This window comes from Anguilla anguilla, chromosome 8, assembly GCF_013347855.1.
Source record: "Anguilla anguilla isolate fAngAng1 chromosome 8, fAngAng1.pri, whole genome shotgun sequence".
In the NCBI taxonomy this organism is placed as follows: domain Eukaryota; kingdom Metazoa; phylum Chordata; class Actinopteri; order Anguilliformes; family Anguillidae; genus Anguilla; species Anguilla anguilla.
Window position 1 is genome coordinate 54,325,895 of NC_049208.1, and position 19,775 is coordinate 54,345,669.

The 19,775-nt window shown below is 47.8% G+C and overlaps 2 protein-coding genes across 2 annotated transcripts; both read left to right on the top strand.

Moving 5' to 3' along the window:
- Positions 1-472: 472 nt before the first annotated feature.
- si:ch211-13c6.2 (uncharacterized protein LOC100000125 homolog) lies at positions 473-14,090 on the top strand (the record flags this gene model as incomplete). Its single annotated transcript, XM_035430657.1, has 9 exons — positions 473-646; positions 1,049-1,139; positions 1,961-2,029; positions 4,343-4,367; positions 10,058-10,144; positions 10,955-11,094; positions 11,526-11,642; positions 13,427-13,475; positions 13,660-14,090. Coding segments are annotated over exons 2-9 (975 nt in total), but the record flags the coding sequence as incomplete, so codon positions are not given.
- Positions 14,091-15,374: 1,284 nt separating this feature from the next.
- Positions 15,375-18,604, top strand: LOC118234250 (uncharacterized protein PF11_0207-like). Its single transcript, XM_035430658.1, has 5 exons — positions 15,375-15,410; positions 15,543-15,644; positions 16,098-16,179; positions 16,268-16,908; positions 17,905-18,604. Exons 1-5 carry the CDS (start codon positions 15,375-15,377, stop codon positions 18,016-18,018), a joined length of 975 nt encoding a protein of 324 aa, XP_035286549.1. The 3' UTR covers positions 18,019-18,604.
- The last annotated feature ends 1,171 nt before the right edge of the window (positions 18,605-19,775 follow it).

Below are 19,775 nucleotides of genomic sequence, written 5' to 3' on the forward strand. Positions count from 1 at the left end.
AAAAAAGCATCACAGACCAGCACAAAAAAGAAGAAGCTGGGCAATGCTAGCTTTATGCCGGTCAAAAGTGTAAACCAGCTTAGCCACTTAGTCAATGTGATGACCATGCTGGCAGACTAACTTGGTCATAACCATGCTCACTGATGTATGCTGTTTTCATAGCAGGAAATATAATCAATGGCTCAATGCTTCATAATCGCAATTAACCGCAGTTAAAACAAAGGTAAACAGTGACAGTTGTGCAGATGGTGTTGTGTGCATGTATAAAAGTAAATGTCAATACAAGCATGAGAGTACAGACAAGACATTATTTAGCTAGCTATACAAACATTTAAACCAAACCAGTACCTAATTAATACGACGTTCTGTGGCGCTAGCTCGCAAAGATAAAAGACGTCTTACAACCCAAAACGGCGTCCACTTTATTAATAAAACATCTGATAGGTACTTCACTGCACTCCGGTACAGTAGGTGACGGTATGCACCTATACACGTTTGTTTAACATCAGCCATTAAATTTAGCGAAGAAGAAGGTACTACATCGGAACGGAAGTTCATGCGACGTCGAATTGGAACCGGAAAGCTAGCTAACGGTGGTTGCTAACGCACGGTTTTTTTAATCTAAACAAGTGCCGCGTATCACGCAGTAAGTACATTTACTTTTTAAACTGCTTAACGTAACGATAGTTGACGTTGTGACACATTAAATACGGCAAAGTTGCACTGCGATCTTAGCTGCGTAAGATAGTTAGACTATATAAACAGCTAGTTGTAGTAACATTATTGACCATTCAGAAGCTACCTAGGTCTGTCTACCAAGTTATAGCTACCAATGGAATAATTAACGTTACTAGTTTTATATGCACACGTATGTCAGATGCCAGTGTGTAAGCCAAACACATACTACCTTAGAAACAAAAACATACTTAGTCAACGTAAAGCGGCGTGTGTGTGTGTGTGTGTGTGTGTGTGTGTGTGTGTGTGTGTGTGTGTGTGTGTGTGTGTGTGTGTGTGTGTGTGTGTGTGTGTGTGTGTGTGTGTATGAAAGAGGGAGCAGTTGTCAGATTTCATTTTCAGAGAATATGGAGAATATCGTATCGACGTACGATGATGATGAAGTGGATTTCATCGTATGCGATGTAAGTGTCGTTTTGTCATCGTCAGATTTTATAATGAATGAATCCTATGTTTTATTTAATTAGTTAAATGACTAGTAAAATTATTATTCATGTGTATGTATGCATACTCCTTGTTTGCGTGACCATGTCATAGAATTTCTCCCGACCATGAAGAAGGGCTGACTTTACGTGTTGGACAGTTGTGGCTGCACAAGTAAATCTGTCGATGTTTCCGTCGCAGCTATTTCAATATAAGCTATAGGCTACCTAAAGCGCTGTCCTAAAATTTCTCTTTACCGTGAAGAGTGTCTGACCCGAAAGCGTAGAATTGTGTTATCACGGCGACACAATTATATCGAGAAATACCATCTTTGGAAAAAAAACGCTATAGGCTGTAACTGCATTTAGATCGAACCTACTATGTATAAATCATAAAAAAACACTCGTCAGTCACCCTCTCAATCTGTGTATAATCCCACCAAAGCGCGGAGTGTTTACAACCATAAAACCACCTCTTTACCAATAAATAAAACCTGTGGGCTACGCGTGAACATTAAATATAGGCCAACTAATCTGACTTTGACAACTTTCAGACTAAACAGGCTCATGTTTTAATGAATAAAACTCTGAAGTAACTTAAACATCCAGTGAGCGTCGACTTACTACTAGTTAAGTATTTTCGTATCATTTCTGCAGCCTGTTTGAAAATACTTGGTGTAGCTACGAAAAGTTGCAACGAGGCATCTGTCCAGAATGTAAGCAAGTCAGTAATTCTTCACGGTCAGGAGAAATTTTATGACAACAATTGAACATTAAAAGTGAAATGTGTATTCTTTTTCCAGGTATGTAATATTAAGATTAGGACTGACGCTATGTACAGGATACACCTGACCACGATTCAGCATCTCAAGGTAAAGAGGTGGCTTTGTGCATTTCTTCTGTACTTTCACATTTAGATAAATATGTAAAAGTAATGTGGAATGCAGTGGTCACTGAATTGATTTTGTTCAGGCTGGGGTTATGTTTTTCTGTTATTTTTCTGTAGATATCCACTGTAATCAGATTACTGCTCTCTTGAAGGCTGGGGTGGGGCAGGGCAGAGTTGGGCTGGGTTTGGGGGTAGGGGCAGAGTTTAAGAGAGCTGGGCAGGGTTAGGTGGTGGGGACGGAGCCTGGGAGAGCTGGGCTGGGTTAGGCGATGCGGGTGGAGTTTGGGAGAGGATGAAAGGATAAAACCTGTTCATGGGAAATATCTTTCCACAGTTGTGTCAATGACGATCTTTCAGCTGAACTGAGAGAAACTGGTGCTTTCAGATCGAGAAACCGCCTGCTCTTTTCAGACTGAGAGAAACCGTCTGCTCCTTTCAGACTGAGAGAAACCATCTGCTCTATTAAGGAGAAACTGTCTGCTCCTTTCCGACTGAGAGAAACCGTCTGCTCCTTTCAGACTGAGAGAAACCGTCTGCTCCTTTCATACTGAGAGAAACCGTCTGCTCCTTTCAGACTGAGAGAAACCGTCTGCTCCTTTCAGACTGAGAGAAACCGTCTGCTCCTTTCAGACTGAGAGAAACCGTCTGCTCCTTTCAGACTGAGAGAAACCGTCTGCTCCTTTCAGACTGAGAGAAACCGTCTGCTCCTTTCAGACTGAAAGAAACCGTCTGCTCCTTTCAGACTGAAAGAAACCGTCTGCTCCTTTGAGATGGAGAAACCGTCTGCTCCTTTGAGACGGAGAAACCGTCTGCTCCTTTCAGACTGAGTGAAACCACCTGCTTTGTTAACTGAAGACTGGCTTTAACATGTTGGAAGAAAGACTGATCCAGACTGGAGTTGTGGGAGGAGCTCCACCTCTTTGCTGTTGGACTTGGTTTCTGCAGAAACACGTTCGCTCAGCCGTGCTGTGCAGATTTTCACACACTCCTTACAATCCTGTCATCCTCTGTTCTTTCCTTCCCTCCTTCCATTTTCTTACATCCTTTTAGTGCTCTTTGTTCTGCTTTGGCAGCCTCCTGCCAAAAGACTTCACACACTGGATGGCTCCTCCTCCAGGGGTGACTCCTCCCCCTGGATGACTCCTCCTCCTTGGTGACTCCTCCCCCTGGATGACTCCGCCTCCCGTGGCATGTGCCCATGATGTTCTTGGTTGCAGTCAGTAAAGCTGAGATGGGGTTGGCAGTTGCAGTGCCCTCTTCAGACAGTGAGGACCGGCTAACTCTGAATGCAAATGCCTGCTGATTCGTTTAGCGCATACTCGTGCATACTAGCGCATACTCGCACACATTAGCGCATACTCTTGTTAGCGCATACTAGTGCATACTTGCTTCTTTCCACCACATTCTTTCAGGAAACAGGCTTCTCTTCCTATTTCTGAGTTTCCTGTTGTCCTGCTTTCTATTGGTTGAAGAGGACTGAAGTAACGAATGTGCCTCCATTGATGTGGAAGTCTCTAATCTCGATTGCACCTGCCAGAGGTCAGTTACACTTGTACTGACCCGGAGTCAGTCACACCTTTACTGAACTGGGATGAGAATCGCCGGGACTGATCTGGAGTCTGCTTCTGCGTGAGATCCACTCGAGTTGCTATTTGATGCGTGTGAGACACCTGTATGTAATGGTCCAGTTCTGTAGGGCCTCGCCTAGGTCTGTGTAATGGCCCAGTTCTGTAGGGCCTTGGTCTGTGTAATGGCCCAGTTCTGTAGGGCCTTGGTCTGTGTAATGGCCCAGTTCTGTAGGGCCTTGGTCTGTGTAATGGCCCAGTTCTGTAGGGCCCAGCCCTGGTCTGTGTAATGGTCCAGTTCTGTAGGGCCTTGGTCTGTGTAATGGCCCAGTTCTGTAGGGCCTTGGTCTGTGTAATGGCCCAGTTCTGTAGGGCCTTGGTCTGTGTAATGGCCCAGTTCTGTAGGGCCCAGCCCTGGTCTGTGGGGTCCGTCTGACCCAGAGAAGAGGAGGGCACAGGTAAGGCCGAACATGGTGGCCACAGGCGGTCTCTCCGTAACGTTTTATTTATTATTACGTCATGTTTCCACTGCCTGTGATTACCTGCCTGTGTACTGTGTCCATAGAGACTCTATCCAGGTGAATTTAACCCGACTCTCTGCGGAGGATGGGGGGGTGTAGGAGCGTGAGCTCAGAAACTCTGTCTGACGCTGTCTGCTGATGCCATTTTCCTCTGTCTCACCTGTGTCTCACCTGTGTCTCGCCCGTTTCTCCTGCATCTTGGTCACCCAGAAAGTGGAGGCTCTGATTGCTGCAGGTAAGTCCCACCCTGTCGCTCTCTCTTCTCCCTCGTCTCCTTCCCTCCCTCCTCTCCCTCCCTCCGTCATGGGAGCCCAGTCCCTCCTCATGCCAACTGTCACACAGTGGCTGGTGAAGCACTTTACTGTTTTTAGCATTTAAATGCTGTCCCATGCGGAGAGTAAGTATGGATCTCTCAGTCACAATGTCAGTGTGCATTTATATCATCTGCACTTTGGCCTTGTGGGGTTTGGCCTATATTAGAGTCAATATTAACTTAGCCAACATTCAAACTTAATAACTATTATTGTTATTATGAAAAATATAGCTGCAAAGCAGCGATTCCAGGGTCCAAGCAGGCAGTGAAATATGACTCTGCACAAGGCTGAAGACCAGGTCTGGAATTAACAGACCAATAATTAAAGCAGTGACTTCGCATTGTGTACAATGTTTTTTCATATCCTGAGATTGCCTGCCATTTCACCTTCTTTGAAGATAAAAAACTTTTCAAGAGTCTTCACCATCTCGTCTGGGAGATATGGCATTTCCCCAGATTAAAAAAAAACCCAAGTACAATAGGGTTCTGGCAGCTTCGCTGCTTGGAGCCCTTCTAGTAATAATAATACCATACCTTTATTTTCTCATACTCAGAACCCTTTACTCTATTAAAGGGGAAAACACTCCTCAACCACCACCGGTGTGTAGCCCCCACCTGGGTGATGCGCGGCAGCCATTTTGAGCCAGAACGCTCACCACACATCGGCTGTGGTGGACAGGAAGAGAACACTTTAAGCCACATAAGCTGGGGGGGTGATTGGTTGAGAGAGCCCGGTTGGGAATTTAGCCAGGACACTGGGGAACCCCCTACTCTTTGCAATAAGTGTCATGGGATCTGTTGTGTACAGGTTTGCATTTGCACTTGTCCCATTGTGCTTACCGTAGACAGCGGCGCACTTGTTACGTGTATATATAAGGCGACATCTGAATGTAATACGGGCTGGCAAGTGAAGACATGTTATTTACCTGCGCTCCGTCTACCGTCTCATCTTTATATTGTTATATAGAGGGTTACAAAGTCCCCAGGATATAACAAAGTTGGCGACGAGGACGTCTGGACCTACGTTGATCTTCTGTGCGGAAGAAAGGTTTTGCGTGTGTAATACCGTTTATTGTTTTCCGTGTTCAGTTGTGCGTGCTAGCTTGTTAAGTTGCTAGTTAGGCGGCGTTGCGAACGTGGTGAGGACAATCTTTTGTGGAGGGGAGGGAAGACCCGTGAATAAATCGTGAAAGGACATTTATTCATACACGGAATTGTCAACGTCTGATGATCAGGAGCCTCCGAGGAAGATGGCTGGAATTATTGGTAACATTGGACATTTTGATGAGAATGTAGAGCAATGGAGCTCATATACAGAGCGTTTTCATTGAAGCAAATGAGATTGTGCCCACATTTTTGAGTGTGATGGGGCCGAATTGTTATAATCTGTTGCGCAGTCTATTACAACCAGAAGAACCTGGAACAAAAACATACCAGGAAATTGTGAACGTTTTAAAGGACATTTCTCTCCCAAACCCCTAGTCATCGCTGAGAGGTTTAGGTTCCACCATCATTGTCAACGGGAAGGGGAGTCAGTGCCCATGTTTGTTGCTGTACAGAGGAAGCTTGCAGAGCACTGTGACTTTGGAGACACTGGGGCAGCAGTATCTATTGTGTCAGACACCATCTACCAGAGAACACTTAAACACCTCCCACTTCAACGTGCTGAAATAGTGTTGAAGACCTACACAGGTGAAAGTGTACCCTTGAGAGGCCTAACAGAGGTCACAGTTCAATTAAATGAACAAAGTAAACAGTTACCACTTTATGTAGTTAAAGGAGACCACCCATCGTTGCTGGGGCGTGCCTGGCTTGAGAAAATCCAGCTGGACTGGCCATCAGTGCACCTATCCGACCAAGAGTTGAAGCAGACTTGGATGCCCTAGTTAAAAATGGAGTACTGGATCCGGTCAGTGTAAGTGAATGGGCGACACCCATCGTGCCCGTCCTTAAGAAGGATGGGTCAGTTAGGTTATGTGGGGACTTTAAAGTTACAGTCAATCCAGTGTTGTCAGCGGAGCAGTATCCACTTCCCCACATGGAGGACTTGTTTGCGACATTAGCCGGGGGTCAAAAGTTTAGCAAAGTTGACCTGAGTCAAGCCTAGCTTCAAATGCATGTACATGAACAGTCAAGAAAAATACAACACACAAGGGTCTGTTTTGCTACTGTCGACGTCCTTTTAGCATCACATCTGCTCCAGCGATTTTGCAACACGCCATGGACCAGATCCTGTGTGGCCTGAAGGGAGATCAGTGCTATTTGGATGATGTGCTGGTGACTGGATCCAACGATGAGGAGCACCTGCAAATCTTGGACAGAACCCTACAGAGCCTGAGGGACTACGGACTCAAAAGTTTGCAAAGACAAATGCGACTTCTTCCAGTCTTCAGTTGAATGCCTTGGACATGTGATTGACGCCACAGACCTTCAGCGATCATGGAGGCCCCAGCACCAAAGAATGTTGGACAATTACGTTCCTTCCTGGGATTACTGAACTGCTATGGACGATTTGTACCCAACTTAGCATCTATGCTACGTCAGTTGTTATGTCAGAATAAGAAATGGGAATGGACAAAGGAGTGCCAGGAGACCTTTAACAAGGCGAAAGACACCCTCCTTAAGTCAGAGGCTCTGACACACTTTGACCCTGCAATACCGATCCAACTAGCCTGCGATGCATCATCGTATGGTGTGGGGGCTGTCTTATCTCACATCATGCCAGACGGCCAAGAGAAGCCAATAGCATTTGCGTCAAAGAATTTGAACAAGGCTGAAATGAACTACGCCCAAATAGAACGAGAAGCCTTAAGCATCGTTTTCGGCATCCGTAAGTTTCATCAGCGTCTTTTTGGAAGAAAATTCACTCTTCTAACTGATCACCATCCTTTGACAACCATTTTCGGACCTCATACTGGTATTCCTCCATTGGCAGCCAGTAGGATGCGGAGGTGGGCGCTGTTGTTGTCTGCACACGCCTGTGACATTAAGTATAGGAAATCCGCTCTGCACGGAAATGCAGGCGGCCTTTCCAGGTTACCGCTACCTGTGATCATATCTGAACCGTCCAACCTGGACATCTTCTACTTTCAGCAGGTGGAAAGCGCATCTGGCACCGTTACACAGGTTTGGCGAGCAACGAGAAATGATCCTGTGTTGTCACCAGTGATGGACATCATTGTCAAAGGCAAGCCTGACAGTGGTGATGCGGGCCTGAACCCATATCTGTTCCAGCACCACGAGCTGTCGGTGCAGTCTGGGTGTTGTGGGGGAGGATAGTGGTGATTCCGCCATCACTACGGAAACCAGTGTTGCGGAAACTCCACACAGGACACTGGAATCGTCCGGATGACGGAAATAGCTAGGAGCTATTTCTGGTGGCCTGGTGTGAACAAACAAATTGAGGAAAAAGCCAGAGCCTGTTCCTCATGTCAGCATATCCGCAATGTGCCTCAGCTTGCCCCACTTCACCCCTGGGACTTTCCTGAGGAAGTATGGCACCGCGTTCATCTTGATTTTGACGGCCTATTCGAGGAGAAAATGTTCCTCGTGGTTGTTGATGCACATAGTAAGTGGCCAGAGGTTGCCATCATGCGATCTACTACTGCTGAGAAGACTATTGAAAAACTAGGGGAGATCTTCGGAGCAGATTCGTAGCCAATTGGTTAGCGATAACGGTCCCCAATTTGTAGCACAGGAAATAGCTACATTCTTACAAGTGAATGACATGCAGCATATTAAAGCTGCTCCATACCATCCTTCCACAAACGGACTGGCAGAACGGTTCGTTCAGACCATGAAACATGCTCTGAAAGCATCTCGGGGCCAAGGTACACTTCACCTGCACAGTTTCCCGTTGTCGTACAGGAACACACCACATGCGACCACCGAGACTCCTCCTGCCGCTATGCCGCTAAGGAGAGATCTACATACCCACTTCGACCTGCTGAAGCCACCCACAGTGATAGATGTGGTACAACACCAGCAGCACAATCAAATGAAGTGACGTGGACAGCACGCCAAAGGCAGAGTCTTTGGTCCAGGAGATCCTACACTAGCCCGGAACTACAGCAGAGGGCCTAAATGGGTTCCTGCCACCAGCCTTGCACAGACGGGCCCAGTGTCCTATACTGTCCAGACCGCTCGAGGGACATAATCTGGAAACGACACACCGATCAGCTACTTCTAGGGAGCACTAACTACACCCGCTGAACTACAGACAGTGGCTGATCCAGTTGTGCTGCAGGGCGGGGCTTCGAGTGTCCAACCTGCTGCACAGGGAGAGTCGTCATCATCATCTGATGGCCGCGTCGCTTCTGACCCTGCCTCACCAGTAAACGACATTTTGACACCAGCATCTCGACCGCCTACACCGGTGTCCACACCACCTGTGAGAGACACGGTGGACCTCCGGCACCTAGCCAGAGAACGGCGGCCTCCTCGACATTTGAATATATAATTTAGTCGCTACCCATTAAATGGGGCAGAATAATCCCCATGGGAAGAGTCAGGGTTTGAGGCAGTCCACCCTCACTCCCAGGTTATTGTTTTGAGTTAAAATAAGTGCTCATGTATGTTTGGGAATGTTTATGTTAGAGGGGCGGAGATGTTGTCTATTTACCGGTTTGCATTTGCACTTGTCCCATTGGGCTTACCGTAGACAGCGGAGCGCCTGTTACGTGTATATATAAGGCGACATCAGAATGTAATACGGGTCAGCAAGTAAAGACATGTTATTTACCTGCGCCTCGTCTACCGTCTCATCTTTATATTGTTATATAGAGGGTTACAAAGTCCCCAGGATATAACAGGATCTTTAATGACGTTAGTGAGTCAGGGCCTTGGTTTAACATCTCATCCGAAAGACGGCGTCTCCTACATCAGTGTCCCCGTCACTGCACTGGGGCACTGGGGCTTATTTGACCAGACGGAAGATCGCCCCCTGCTGGGCCACCAACAACACTTCCAGCAGCAATGTAACATTCCCCAGGCGGTCTCGCATCCAAGTGCTAACCAAGCCCACACCTGCTTAGCTTCAGCCAATCAGCAGGAGCTGGGTGGCCTGGTGGTGTACCTGTCTGCATATAAAGCCTCCCAGAATACAGAATTTCTTGGGGGGGGTTGGAACTGAGGTGAAATTCTTTCTGCCTGTTGTGGAATTCAGGGGGGTTGGGTGGTAAAACCGGACATTGCAGTCCAGAACCATACCATTAATTTCAAACTTGAACATTCTGGTCCAAAACCAGACCTCTCCCAAACCTATCGCCACCACTGCTTGGCAGTAACTGTGCAGCAGAGAGAGTGTGTGGATGGTGCTATGGTTTCCTGGTTGGGTGAGAAGGCAGCGCCCCCTGCTGGTGCCCTGGAGACTGCAGTGTCTCACACAGGCCTGAAACAGTGTTTCTCACACAGTGCTGATGTAAATGTGCGAAGTGACACAAAAACACGTACTTTTAAAACGTTACATTGCTTTTAAATACTGCTCACATGTATTGGCCGCATGTGAATTTTGCAGCACTTGTTAGATAAACATGATCAGTGCATTTGCTCCTGTGCTGTACTTTATGGCAGCGATGGGGCGTGATGTCAGAATGTTTGGGTGTTGGTCACAGGGAAAGCCAGGAGAGACCAGTCACTGCCCGTATGGACCAGCTACACCCACTACCTGGACTACCTGCAGCTGGACGAGCCCATCATTGGTAAGACTAAAATCATCTAAATGAGCAAATCACCACCGAACTCTACGGTCTAAATCACCACTCAACTCTACAGTCTAAAATCACCACTCAACAAGCTGCTTGTGTTCATCTGGGCAGAAGTACCCAGTGGAGGAGTAGGGATTTAGGTCAGGGGTTGGAGATTAGGGGTCCTGGGATATGGGTTAGGTGTTAGGGGTGATTGGTTAGATATTAGTGGTTGTGGGTTAAGGAGTTATAGGTTAGAGATTAGGGAGTTATAGGGTGGGGGTTATGGATGAGGGGCTATAGGTTAGAGATTAGGGGATTATGGGTTAGGGTTTATAGATTAGGGGATAGGGGTTAGAGATTAGGAGGTTATAGGTTGGGGATTAGGGGTTATAAATTAGAGATTAGGAGGTTATAGGTTAGAGATTAGGGGATTATGAGTTAGTGGTTATTGGTTAGGGATTGTGGGTTGGACATTAGGGGGTTATGGGATAGGGGTTAGGGGTTATAGGTTAGGGATTAGGGGATTGTGGGTTGGGGATTAGGGGTTATGGGTTAGGGGCTATAGGTTAGAGATTAGGAGGTTATGGGTTAGAGATTAGGGGATTTTGGGTTAGAGATTAGGGGATTTTGGGTTAGTGGTTATTGGTTAGGGATTGTGGGTTGGACATTAGGGGGTTATGGGATAGGGGTTAGGGATTATAGGTTAGAGATTAGGGGATTATAGGTAGTGGTTATAGGTTAGGGATTGTGTTTTAGTGGTTATATGTTAGGGATTGTGGGGTGGACATTAGGAGCTGTAGTCACACTGGGTCTGCTCCTCAGGGCTGAAGCATCTTGTGGAGGTGGAGACCCCCCCGGGCTCCCTGGGGCCCAGGTACCTGTGCAGACTGTGCAGATTTGATGCAGACTTGCCCGACATGACCAATCACATCATCGGCCGCAAACACAGGCAGAAATACCTGGTGAGCTCACCTGCTGTCCCGCGTCTGTGTGTGTTTGTGTATTAATGTGTGTACACGTGTATGTGGTAGTGTGTGCGTCTGTGTGTGCGAGTGTATATGTTTGGAGTGTGTGTGTGTGTGTGTGATGATGTGTGTGTGTGTGAGTGTATATGTTTGGAGTGTCTGTGTGTGATGATGTGTGTGTGTGAGTGTATATGTTTGGAGTGTGTGTGTGTTAGTGTTTGTGTGTGAGATAAGGTGCATGTTTGGAGTGTGTGTGTGTGAGTGTGTATGTTTGAAGTGTGTGTGTGATGATGTGTGTGAGAAGGTGCATGTTTGCAGTGTGTGTGTGTGAGTGTGTGTGATGATGTGTGGGTGTATATGTTTGGAGTGTGTGTGTGTGTGTGTGGGTGTATATGTTTGGAGTGTGTGGGTAACTCTTCCTCTCTCAGGAGACGCAGAGGCCTGACCTGGTCACCTGGGACAGGAGCAGCGCCTCTCAGCCGGGGAAGGTGGTGCGGGCCAAAGCGGAGGTGGCCGAACGGCAGGACGGGCGGGGCGTCCCCGAGGTAGCACCTGAACCTAAACACTACTGCACCTGAACACTAACACTACGGCACCTGAACACTAACACTACGGCACCTGTGCTCCAGTACTGCCACCTATTCACCTGAACCTTCACACTACTCACCTGTACCTTCACACTACTCACCTGAATACTACCACTACGACACCTGTGCTCCAGTACTGCCACCTATTCACCTGAACCTTCACACTACTCACCTGTACCTTCACACTACTCACCTGAACCTTCACACTACTCACCTGAATAGTACCACTACAACACCTGTGCTCCAGTACTGCCACCTATTCACCTGAACCTTCACACTACTCACCTGTACCTTCACACTACTCACCTGAACCTTCACACTACTCACCTGAATACTACCACTACGACACCTGAACCCTAACCCTACTGCACCTGAACCTTAACACTACTGCACCTGAACACTAACACTACTGCTCCTGAACCCTAACCCTACTGCACCTGAACCTTAACACTACTGCACCTGAACACTAACACTACGGCACCTGAACCTTAACACTACTGCACCTGAACACTAACACTACTGCTCCTGAACCCTAACCCTACTGCACCTAAACCTTAACACTACTGCACCTGAACACTAACACTACGGCACCTGAACCCTAACACTACTGCACCGCCTGAACACTAAAACTACTGCCCTGAACCTTAACAGTACTGCACCTGAACCTTAACACTACTGCACCTGAACACTAACACTACTGCACCTGAACACTAACACTACTGCTCCTGAACCCTAACACTACTGCACCTGAACCTTAACCCTACTGAATCTGAATCCTAACGCTACTGCACCTGAACCTTAACACTACTGCACCACCTGAACCTTAACACTACTGCACCACCTGAACCTTAACACTACTGCACCACCTGAACTTTAGCACTACTGCACCTGAACACTAACACTACTGCACCTGTGCTCATATACAGCCAGCTACACACCTGAACGCTAACACAAGCTGCACCTGCGCTCATATACAGCCAGCTACACACCTGAACGCTAACACAAGCTGCACCTGCGCTCATATACAGCCAGCTACACACCTGAACGCTTACACAAGCTGCACCTGTACTGATATACTGCCACCTACACACCTGAACACTAACCCCACTGCACCTGTGCTCATATACAGCCAGCTACACACCTGAACACTAACACAAGCTGCACCTGCGCTCATATACAGCCAGCTACACACCTGAACACTTACACAAGCTGCACCTGTACTGATATACTGCCATCTACACACCTGAACACTAACCCCACTGCACCTGCGCTCATATACAGCCAGCTACACACCTGAACGCTAACACAAGCTGCACCTGCGCTCATATACAGTCAGCTACACACCTGATCGCTTACACAAGCTGCACCTGTACTGATATACTGCCACCTACACACCTGAACACTACCCCACTGCACCTGCGCTCATATACAGCCAGCTACACACCTGAACGCTAACACAAGCTGCACCTGCGCTCATATACAGCCAGCTACACACCTGAACACTTACACAAGCTGCACCTGTACTGATATACTGCCACCTACACACCTGAACACTAACCCCACTGCACCTGCGCTCATATACAGCCAGCTACACACCTGAACGCTAACACAAGCTGTATTCAGCTGTAGCCTGCTACACACCTGCACTCCCCTGCCGGGAGCTGCAGTGGGCTGACTCTGCCTGTGCGATCGGGAAGCCTCGCCTGGTGTCACTGAATGATGTCACTCTGCTTTTCTCCCAGAGATCAAAGAGGAGGTCTGCAGCCCTTGAGAAATCAGGCACTCTGAAAGGTGAGCAGCTGTGACCTGTGCTCTAATCTCATTGGCTACAGCTGGTAGTGTGAGGGCCATTGAGGCTTCTGTGGTGTTTTGTTGGAGCGCATGCGCATTCTCACCTGTGCTGACAGGTGTGCCAGCGAGGCTGTAGTTTTAAGAGCGTAAAAGTGTTTGATGGCAGAGACCTGTTCTGTTTCAGTTCCCAGCCCTCAGTGGAGAGGCGGGCAAACGTCGGCCCAGGGGGGGGCTAGAGGGGGGCTGGCCAACAAACCCATCCGGCCCTTGCTGGACCAGCATGGGCACGCCCGCTACAGGGACCTCCCCCCTGGGTGGGGCAGCCCAAGGGAAGAGTCTTATGGGCGGGGCCACCCAGAGCAGCTCCCTGAGTCCTTTGCTTCAAGAGAGGAGTGGAAAGCTGAGCAACCCAGGAGGAGGAGGAGCCTGGAGAAGGATGGAGGGTTCTATCCCCATGGCCTTCCTGTCGATTCACATCCTGCATATCACCATGGAGACAGAATGTACCCAGAGAACGAAGAGGAAAGGAGGGGCAGGATTTATGAAGATGAGCCTAGAAAGGGTGGAGTTTATGAAGATGAAGGGAGGAGGGGTGGGGTTTATGAAGGGGAAGAGAGGAGGAGTGGGGCTTATGAAGGGGAAGGGAGGAGGGGCGGGGCTTATGAAGAGGAAGGGAGGAGGGGCGGGGCTTATGAAGAGGAAGGGAGGAGGGGCGGGGCTTATGAAGGTGTAGGGGGAAGGGGAGGGGCTTATGAAGGGGAAGGGAGGAGGGGCGGGGCTTATGAAGGTGTAGGGGGGAGGGGTGGGGTTTATGAAGGGAAAGGGAGGAGGGGAGGGGCTTATGAAGGCGAAGAGAGGAGGGGTGGGGCTTATAAAGGGGAAGATAGTAGGGGCGGGGCTTATAGCTATGCGGAGCCAGGCAGAGATGTGAGGGTGAGTGGTGGCCAAAGGAATGCTGGGAACTCTGAGCAGGAAGTGGAAGGAACGGAGTGGCTGAGAGGGCCCCCAGCCAGGGAGGGGCCCTCAGCGAGGGGGGGGCCCACCACTGTGAACGAGCTTCCAGAAACATTCAGGCGCTTCCTGTCTGGAGCTGGAGAGAAAAGAAGAGTCAGTCGGTTTTCCCAGGACACAGAGCCGAGCAGGTTGGAGCAGTACCCAACACCGAGCAGGTTAGAGCAATACCCAACACTGAGTAGCTTAGAACAACACCCAACACTGAGCATGTTAGAGGGAGACCCAACACTGAGCAGGTTAGAGCAATACCCAACACTGAGCAGGTTAGAGGGAGACCCAACACTGAGCAGGTTAGAGGGAGACCCAACACTGAGCAGCTTAGACAGATACCCAACACTGAACAGCTTAGAGAGATACCCAACACTGAGCAGGTTAGAGAGATACCCAACACTGAGCAGGTTAGAGCACAACAATACCCTTTTCCCCAATCCTTTTGTTCACACATTCATACCTGTTCATTTTCAGTTCTACTGTGGGAAATAAAATTTTCCTGATTGTTTAACCTGCAGGGAGGCAGGACTGGACCCAAAGAAGCTGAAACTGGATCTTCTGAACTTTGGAAAGGTGTGTTACTGAAGCTCTGAGGTATGTGTGGCAGGTGGAGGTGTAGAAGGAAGAGATGTGTGATAGGTGGAGGTATAGGAGGAGTAGGTGTGTGTGGCAGGTGGAGGTATAGGAGGGGTAGGTGTGTGTGGCAGGTGGAGTTGTGTGGCAGGTGGAGGTGTAGGAGATGTGTGGCAGGTGGAGGTCTAGGAGGAGGAGGTGTGTGTGGCAGGTGGAGGTGTAGGAGGAGATGTGTGGCAGGTGGAGGTCTAGGAGGAGGAGGTGTGTGTGGCAGGTGGAGGTGTTGACTGCTGTTTTTATGTTCAGGTGGATTTCCAGGGGATGGTTTCTGAAAGCGGCGATGTGCTGGATGACCTGGTGAGGGCGCTGTAATCCTCCTTAGCTGGCATACTTCCAGTCGGGTCTTTGTCTTTGCGCTGTGTAGTCTGTGGAAATGTTGCGGGTTTGAGTCTGATGAGCAATGCATGTTTCATCCTGGCCTAACTGCAGAGGAACATCGACATCGGAAGTGTGGAAGAAGCCAACTTCATCAAAGAAAAACTGTGTAATCTGCTGAGAGAGTTTCAAGCCAACAAATCTCAAAGGGAAAGGGTAAGCGAAAGTGTGTGTGTGTGTGTGTGTGTGTGTAGTGCGTGTATGTGTATGTGTGTTGGTGCATGTGTGTGTGTGTGTGTAGAGTAATTTTATATAACGTGTGTGTGCAGTGTGTGTATGTGTAGAGTGTGTGTGTGTGTACAGTGTGTGTATTGTGTGTGTGTGTACAGTGTGTAGTGTGCAGGTGTGTAGAGTGTGTGTAGTGTGTATGTGTAGAGTGTGTGTGTGTGTACAGTATGTAGTGCGTGTGTGTGCGTGCACATGCAGGTGTGTACAGTGTGTGTAGAATGTGTATGTGTACTGTGTGTGTAGAGTGTGTGTGTATGTGTAGAGTGTGTGTACAGTGTGTGTGTGTGTGTACTGTGTGTGTAGAGTGTGTGTGTATGTGTAGAATGTGTGAGTGTGAGTGATGGAGATGTTTAATGGTTGTCTTTGTTTTTCCTCTCCCAGGCTGGGAGGAAAAGCCTATCAGGTTTTTACAGAGATTATAATCACCTGAGCTCCCAGCAACAAGGACCTTCAACCGACCACAGTCATGTGATCACAGCCTTCCAAGATCCACAAGATCACTATGAAAGGGGTCAGAGTGATCCACAGGATCATTATGAAAGGGGTCTGAGAGATCCACAAGATCACATTGAAAGGGGGCGGAGAGATCCACAAGGTCGGTTTGAAAAAGGTTGGAGAGATCCACAAGATCACTTTGGAAGAGGACAGAGAGATCCACAAGATCACCAGGGAAGAGGTGAGAGAGATTCACAAGATCGCTTTGAAAGCGGTCAAAGAGATTCACAAGATCACTTTGAAAGGGGTCAGAGAGATCAACAAGATCACCTTGGAAGAGGTCGGAGAGATTCAAAAGATCACTTTGAAAGGGGTCAGAGAGATCAACAAGATCACCTTGGAAGAGATCAGAGAGATTCACAAGATCGCTTTGAAAAAGGTTGGAGAGATTCACAAGATCACTTTGAAAGAGGTCGGAAAGATTCACAAGATCGCTTTGAAAGAGGTCAAAGAGATTCACAAGATCACTTTGAAAGGGGTCAGAGAGATCAACAAGATCACCTTGGAAGAGGTCGGAGAGATTCACAGGATCACTTTGAAAGGGGTCAGAGAGGTCAACAAGATCACCTTGGAAGAGGTCAGAGAGATTCACAAGACCGCTATGAGGATTGTGGAAGAGGCCGAAAAGATCACTATGATCCTGTACGATCACGTGAGAGATCAGATCCCAGAGCTACACATCGAGATTCATATGAAGGTAAAGGTATTAAATCTTCATTTAGTAGCTTGACCGTTTAATTGCTTGCAACGGAAGACTTGGTGTTTATAGATACAGCAGAAAGCCATGAACTTAAAAATTTTCAAACACGTCTGAAGCTGCTGGTGGCCTTTTCCAGTGGCCTTTTCCTTTAAACATGCTAGAAGTGTAAGAGTGAGCTCACAGTCAGTGTGTTCATATCGCTTGTTTTAGTCATTCTGGTTGGGCTATGTACCCATTTTGTTTGCATCAAACGTATCCTAAACTGTCTTTCCGACATTTTCCTGACCCCGTTTAATGGGATGGTTCACTTTCTGGGGTCTTTTGATATTATTTTAAATATCTTAAATATCAAAAAACTGTCTAGGCCAGTGGTAACTGACCTTGTTCCTGGAGATCTGACATGCTGTGAGGTTTCATTCCGACCTCGACACCTCATCCCACACCTGACTCTACGGCTAGCGATCTCGTTGAGCTGCTAATTGGTAGAGTCAGGTGTGCCAAATTAGGGTCGGAATGAAAACCAACAACGCATGGATCTCCAAGAACAAGGTTGGTTACCACTGGTCTAAAAAGTGTAAAATGTACACTAAAACTCAAATGTAAAAAGTCAAAAGAACAGTAACCTGTGCTTTTAAAATCCCAGCAAGCGCTTGGCTCCTTTAATAACGATCTCATTTAAATTTATCAGAATAGTGCATTGCTTTCATGACCAAAGTTAGCTTCCGTACATTAGCTGCATTGCCGTAGGAACTTGGCAAACTACCTTCCTGTTACCATGGTGATGTATTATTTTTGACCTGTGTTTCATTGCAAAAAATTTTGTTCACAGCTATTAAGAGACCAGTTCTTTCTAGAGACTTTGCTGTCTAATGGATGTTTTATGGTGTCGAATTGCTTCTAGAAGAGAGAAACATGCTATGACTCTCCATATTTTATAGTTTAAGTAATACATTACGTGATGGTCTAACTGCACTGTTATGCTTATCTTTTCAGATGTTTTTGGAAAGGCCGCTCCTGATACCAAAAGAAGTCCTGTTCGACGTGGCGTGCATAATTACCCACAATCCTCCTCTCTCCCAGATGTATGGTCACCCAAGCAGAGGCTAGACAGGATGCAGCCCACTTCGGAGTTTGACCCCCGCCTGCCCCTTCCCCCAACCCCCCCGCAGCGGGGTCATAGCGGCCCCGAAAACTCAGCCTCCCTGGAAAAGATCACCTCTACCCTCCTGCAGATGGTGGCCCGCAATCGCCCTTTCTGACCTGCCCTTCGCCGCCACCTGCTGGCCAGCTGAGGCAGTGCAGCTAAACGTAGTCTCGTGTGAATGACGAACATGGTGTCAAATTGGGTTTCAAATTTTTATAGTTCAGAGGTTTGACTTGCTCGGTTTTTCCAGACACTAAGTAGATATGTCGTGGGGCAGCCATGGCAGCGGTTATGCTGTTAAATTGTGCTGGTGGTGGGACTGCTTCAGCCTGTACAGAAATCAGCCGTGAGTTTACCTGCCTCCTCCTCCTCCTCTCTTCCCTGTCCCGTTCAGTATACAGCGCTCAACATGTCAGAAGCCCTTCATTTTCCCCTATTTCTGATTGTATTCAGGCCAGTTATTACCTTTTTTTTTTTTTTACCAGTTATGCTCATTTTGTCTAGTGTTCATTAAAATGCTGTTCTTGGAACCAAGCAAATTTATCTTTACATTTCAGACCCAAATGTGTCATGTTACCTGCACAGTCAACAAAATATTTCAGCAAGCATATAACGCAGACGCGCACGCAGACACACACACACACACACACGCGTGCAGACACGCACACACACACACACGCGTGCAGACACGCACGCAGACACACACGCGCGCGCACACACACACACACACGCAGACACACACGCGTGCAGACACGCACGCAGACACACACACACGCACACACACACACACACACACACACGCACACACACACACACACACACACACACACACGCTTTAAACAGCACTCACGTTGTGCTCCGGGTTGTTTCAGGTTTAGCTTTATTTGTTTTAAAAGTGAAGAACATTGCAGGAATAAAATGCAAATTTACAGGAAGCAAAACTGAATATTTTACTCTACAACTCAGAAGCACACTGACCTTTCTGCTGGAAATGGACAGAAATGCAGGAGGAGTTAAGGGGTGAAGATAGAGGGCTGCAGTGTGTGCTGTAGCAGCTAGCGTAGCTGGTCCCTGCTCCCCACGCGGATGAGCCCTAACGCTGCCTTCACACCGCTACGATGAGAGGCTGCAAGAGCACCGCACTGCTGAGACTGTGTGTGATTTAGGGTTACATCATATCCTGTCCTGACGCACTGGAGATTTAGGTTACATCATATCCTGTCCTGACGCACTGGAGATTTAGGGTTACATCATATCCTGTCCTGACGCACTGGAGATTTAGGGTTACATCATATCCTGTCCTGACGCACTGGAGATTTAGGGTTACATCATATCCTGCCCTGACACTGTGTGTGATTTAGGGTTACATCATATCCTGTCCTGACGCACTGGAGATTTAGGGTTACATCATATCCTGCCCTGACGCACTGGAGATTTAGGGTTACATCATATCCTGTCCTGACGCACTGGAGATATAGGGTGACATCATATCCTGTCCTGACGCACTGGAGATATAGGGTTATGCCATATCCTGTCCTGACGCACTGGAGATTTAGGGTTACATCATATCCTGTCCTGACGCACCGGAGATTTAGGGTGACATCATATCCTGTCCTGACGCACTGGAGATATAGGGTTACGCCATATCCTGTCCTGACGCATTGTAGATTTAGGGTTTGCGTCACTACCGAGTCTGGACTTCAAGTCCCTACTGCGCAGT

Coding starts and splice junctions, on each gene's coding strand:
- LOC118234250 (XM_035430658.1), top strand. CDS start 15,375: ATGGTTTCTGAAAGCGGCGATGTGCTGGATGACCTG. Junction 15,645..16,097: donor ACAAATCTCAAAGGGAAAGG/GTAAGCGAAAGT, acceptor TTCCTCTCCCAG/GCTGGGAGGAAAAGCCTATC. Junction 16,909..17,904: donor ACATCGAGATTCATATGAAG/GTAAAGGTATTA, acceptor TTATCTTTTCAG/ATGTTTTTGGAAAGGCCGCT.